This window comes from Nicotiana tabacum, chromosome 9 (assembly GCF_000715075.1).
Source record: "Nicotiana tabacum cultivar K326 chromosome 9, ASM71507v2, whole genome shotgun sequence".
Lineage (NCBI taxonomy): Eukaryota > Viridiplantae > Streptophyta > Magnoliopsida > Solanales > Solanaceae > Nicotiana > Nicotiana tabacum.
This window is the reverse complement of record NC_134088.1, coordinates 70633072-70638029: the sequence shown is the minus strand read 5'-3', so window position 1 is coordinate 70638029 and position 4958 is coordinate 70633072. Positions and strand designations below refer to the sequence as shown.

Below are 4958 nucleotides of genomic sequence, written 5' to 3'. Positions count from 1 at the left end.
TAATAGTATAACAATAAAGGTAACTTTGACTATATAACCAAAATTAAATATAAATAATATCTAAAAGTACTGGGGTAAATTTGTCCCTTCCCCCATTTTTCCGTTTTCAAAAATATTGTTTTTGATTGAAAATAAATTTCTCCCTTGTACACATGACGCGAGAAACTCCATTGAGGAGAATGCCATACTACTGGAGCAGACCCTAATCCGTCAACAATATATTCTTGTCGTCAATCAAAAATTAATAAAAAATAAATGAAGAAAAAAAATATTGGACCCCTCTAACCGTTTTAACTACCTCTCCAGCTCCCGCTTTCCATGCCCATCTCTTTCATTCATCCAATTCATATTCATTCTTTTCTTCAACAACTAATTCCCCTCTTTGGGGTCAAGCTGGCGCACTTTCTTCACAAACTTTATCCAGGAAAGACAGTCAGCACAAAGACCCCCGAATTCGGATTTATACTCTGAGAAATTGGTACCTGAAATTCATGACTTGAAATTAGCCCTTCTTATTTGAATCAATAGGTCTATCCATTATGCCCTCGTTCATGTGATATAGTTTTGGAGTTTCATCTGAATTTCCTTCTTTTATCTTTTATGTACCCTTATTATTGCACAAATTCAATTTTGCTTACTGATCTTGATAGTGGGGGTGAGTCAATCTCTATCCATGAAAATCATGGCGTCTTTGAAATCTGGGGTTCTTGTAAGGTTTCTTGAAGATATGAAAATGGGTGGTCATCCCTCAGAGGATGATCGAAAGCCCAACTTGTTGCAAATCACAAGTATAATTCCTGTTCTTGAAGAAGGCGATCATCTTTGGCCTAACAGAGGATTTTACCTTAAAGTTTCAGATATTTCACATGCAATGTACGTTTCGTTGCCTGAAGAGCAAAATGAGATGATTCTTGCAAACAAACTGAAACTGGGGCAATTCATATATGTGCAGAAATTGGAGGATGCTCACCCTTTCCCATTGCTCAGAGGCGTAACGCCTCTCCCCGGTAGGCGTCCATGTGTTGGAACCCCTCAAGATATTGTTTCTTTTTCAAATTTTATGAAGATTCTTGACGCATCTAATTCTGATTGCATTGTTGAAAAGGGTGTCATTTCTGAGAACAGGATTATTCCATCCAATTCAAGAAAGTTATGTCGCGGATTATCTGATCCTGAGGGGTTGAAGAAGAAAAATGATGCTTTGGAGGGAAAATCGTCTAAAGGCAAGTTTCGATCATTGAGTGCTTCAAAAGTCCATCCAGGCGAGAAGGTGATGGCCCTGGATTGCACTCCTAAAAGATCTGACATTGAGAGGAGAAACTCTCATCTTTTTCGGGAACTACAAAAGACTAGGAAAAGATCTTTTGATATTCATAGTGATACAGAAAGCATATTGTCATCACTCTCATTTTCGTCTCATAACTCCAAGAGAAAAAGTTGGAACGAGTCAGAGATTTTGGGAATTAAAGAGATCTTTGATTCTTCAGTTGTTAAACACGATATCAGACCACCTCGTAGTCGTAGTGCAACTGTGAGTACTGCGGGGTCTGACTGTCAATTTACTTTCCTTCATGTTTATTGTTGCTATAATATGAAGTCTGAAAATCTACTGGTCGGTACAGAAGATTGTACTTTCAATGGAGTATAAGTTTTGGATAAAAAAAGTACCATGCTTTTGCTAGTAACTTTTTTGAAATGAAAATTTGAAATTGGCTTATCCATAAGCCTGGCTAAGTTTGGGTTACTATCAATGTTGCCACATAAAATGTTAATAAGAGAAAACTCCATATCCATTGTGATGGATGGTTTCTGTACAGTTTTTTTATGCAACTAAAACCTAAATCAAGTACAAATATGTAGATGTGATGAGAAAAGCTGCCATGTTGATAAGGTTTTAGCAACTTCGTTTCTGAGTCAACGCTTGGTATTAGAATTTAATACCGCATAAATTGATGTTTGTGTAGTGTCTGCACCTATTTGGTGTAATATCCAGTGATTGGTGTCCAATATGAATTTAATACATTTTCTTTACATAATTGATGTGACTATACTTTTCTTTCTCTTTATTATGCGCCATTGGCTAATATTTCCATGCTTAAGGAATTTGGCATACTATTCTTTTTGTGGTTTGTCCTTCAAGTTCATCCTTATTCACTTTGTATAGACAGGTTTCACCAGTTCGTTCTGTAAGGTATGATAGCTCGGATGAAAATTCAAGTTCAATACCAAGAAGAAGAGAAGTTGGTTCTGCAAAGAAAATGAAGAGTTCCACTAATAGCAAAACTTCTTTCTCCAAGATAAATACAAATTTAGCTAATGACAGACGAGGGGCAGAAACTGGTATATCATGGGACGCACTCCCCTCGAGCTTGGTGAAGCTTGGAAAGGTAGTAAGTTACTTTCATTGTAATACTTGCATGAATATATAGTTGGGTGATTTACTGACATTGTGATTTTTCCTTGGTACTTCAGGAGGTTGTAAAGCAAAGAGACATTGCTCTTCTTGCAGCTACTGATGCTTTGCAAGAAGCTTGTGCAGCTGAGAGGTTGCTCAATTCCCTGAGGTGCACTTTCTGATACAAATCCTACTTTATGCAACATGGTTATTTTCTATTGCGAACACTTTGCATTCTTCTTGATTTTTGTCTAGTCCCTGTTGCTTTAAGATAAGATGGCCTATATGTAGGCTCAGGTTGTAATAATAGAAAAGTAGGATCTTGAACTCTCGAAAACTGTATAGGTGAAGCTGAAAGAACTGCCTACTAGGTTCAAGTTACAATCTTGATAATGGCTTTACTTATCCATAGCATATTTTTCACAAGTGGAGAAATCATTTAGACATCTACGTCGACATGAAACCTATGCCAGCAATTAGACCTACATAATTGGCAAGTGATGATTATCAGATGAACAGTTAATCTTCCTGCATCAATGGAGATCAACATGTTCTTTTGCCTGTAAAGATCGTGAAATGTACCATTTTACCATTTTCTAAATAGGGAAACACACAAGGTAAAGGTAGAGGTAGCACCTGGTGAAAAAAAGAGTTACCTGGAGGAGTTGAAATGCTAATTAAAGTCACGACTGACTACCCAAAGACAATATAGGGACTTTATTGGCAGTTGCCATACCAGAGATGAAATAATTTGAGCATATGACATTAGACATAATGGTGGTGAGAATGTCCGCAAACAATTAGATGTCAAAATCAAAAAACGTAAGAAAGAAAGGTATTGGGACAGTTAATATTCCTGCTCATGAGCTGAAATATAGCGTGAGTGCATTGCTTCCGGTTTCCAATTTTCCATTATAAGTCATTATATTGTTTTGCCATTATAAACTTAATGCACTGTATGGGCTTATTGTTTTATGTGCATTAATTGTGTTACTTATCGCATACCAATCGTTCTTAATTTTGGATGGTGACTAAGACATGTTCCATACTCCAGCAAATTTTCAGAGTTCCACTTAGCTGAAGAAGATGATCTCCAGCCTCATGTTGATAAATTTTTTGACCTTCAAGATGACATGGCTCAGACAAGATTGGTATTGCAGTCACTGACAAACATAAGTCCACTTAGAACTTCAGGAGAAGCTGACACCAATTCAGTTAAGGAAGCATTGACTATTGCAGTTGAGAGAAAGAAAAATGCATCCACGTGGATAAAATCTGCTGTGGCTCTTGATCTTACACCATGCTCCACTGCCCTCAATCCAATCCATAATAACACTATGGCTGTCACCAATATGATGAAGCAGTCAAGCACATCAAGTCGAATAAGTACCAAACCGAAAGGGTCATATATCATTAAATCACATAGGAACAGTACCGATGAGATTCCTTTCTTATTGTCATCTGACAAAGATGAGCAACCTGATCAATGGACTAGGGGAATCACAACACCTGCAGCCACTGTCCTAGCTTCTTCGTTGCAGGACGAGTGTAGAAAATTGTTTTTGGGACATGTAGAGAAATACCTAGATGAGGTTGAAAGAAAAGCCTCTTCAATGGTATTAGATAGCCAAATAGCAGGAATGATGTACAAGGTGAAGAGAGTCAATGATTGGTTAGATGTGATTATCAATAAGGAGGCGAATGCTCCAAAGGACGGCGGGAACTTGGATGATTCAGAAATTGAAGTTTGTCAAAGGGTGAGAAACAAAATATATGGGATCTTACTGAAGCATGTTGAGAGAACTGCTATGGCTTTTGGAAGTTGCAATTCCACTTAAATTGCCTAGTCATGATATCAATCAAACTTGAAGATGGTATTATTGACATTCACATATAAGTGCAAGTGCTTGGTAAATATAAAAAATGAGGGCGAAAATGTATGTATACATTTATCGATCTTCTCGACAGAAGATGAATTAGTGCATAATATTCCGAATCCCTGATATTTCTTGCTGTATATTAACAGTGTGGTCTGTGCATAAATCCTGTAAATATATAACTCCAACTAAATGTGCAATACTGAATTGCTGCTCCAAGATTATGTGCACTTCTCGCTTAACTTTGCTTGATCTGAAGTATATTTTATATTATTACTAGTCTCCTCAGCCTTGATCTAAAGTATATTAGTAGAACCCACTCTTAGATCACCTCCTTCCGTACAATTTAATTTTTCGTTTATTCATTGGCGAAAATCAGGTTTCGGAAATATATCATAGAATATGTTCGCTAAAATGGTTTACACGAAAGTTTATATCCTGGATAAATTTCACAAATGGTCATATAACTATGACTTTTTTTCACCAAAGTCATATAACTTTCTTTTCTCACACAAAAATCATATAACTATGACTTTTTTCATCAAAGTCATATAACTATGTTTTCTCACACAAAAATCATAAAACTTTTATAAACTCACACAAAAATCATAGTGATCGGAAAATATAATTTTTCAGTAATATTTTCTTATTTTGTAATTTTTTATTTTTTATTTTTTATTTCCAGT

General features: G+C 36.2%; 1 protein-coding gene across 1 annotated transcript; it reads left to right on the top strand.

The window, feature by feature from the left end:
• The first annotated feature begins 320 nt into the window (after positions 1–320).
• On the top strand, positions 321–4545 carry LOC107792271 (uncharacterized). Its single transcript, XM_016614468.2, has 4 exons — positions 321–1531; positions 2169–2387; positions 2473–2564; positions 3450–4545. The coding sequence occupies exons 1-4, from the start codon at positions 674–676 to the stop codon at positions 4231–4233; spliced, it is 1953 nt and encodes a 650-aa protein (XP_016469954.2). The 5' UTR covers positions 321–673; the 3' UTR covers positions 4234–4545.
• The last annotated feature ends 413 nt before the right edge of the window (positions 4546–4958 follow it).

What these genes read in the sequence shown, in the direction of transcription:
- LOC107792271 (XM_016614468.2), top strand. Translation starts at nt 674, where the DNA reads ATGAAAATCATGGCGTCTTTGAAATCTGGGGTTCTTGTAAGGTTTCTT. An exon ending in GCTTGGTGAAGCTTGGAAAG is followed by an intron (nt 2,388 to 2,472) that starts GTAGTAAGTTAC and finishes TTGGTACTTCAG; the next exon opens with GAGGTTGTAAAGCAAAGAGA. An exon ending in AGGTTGCTCAATTCCCTGAG is followed by an intron (nt 2,565 to 3,449) that starts GTGCACTTTCTG and finishes TCCATACTCCAG; the next exon opens with CAAATTTTCAGAGTTCCACT.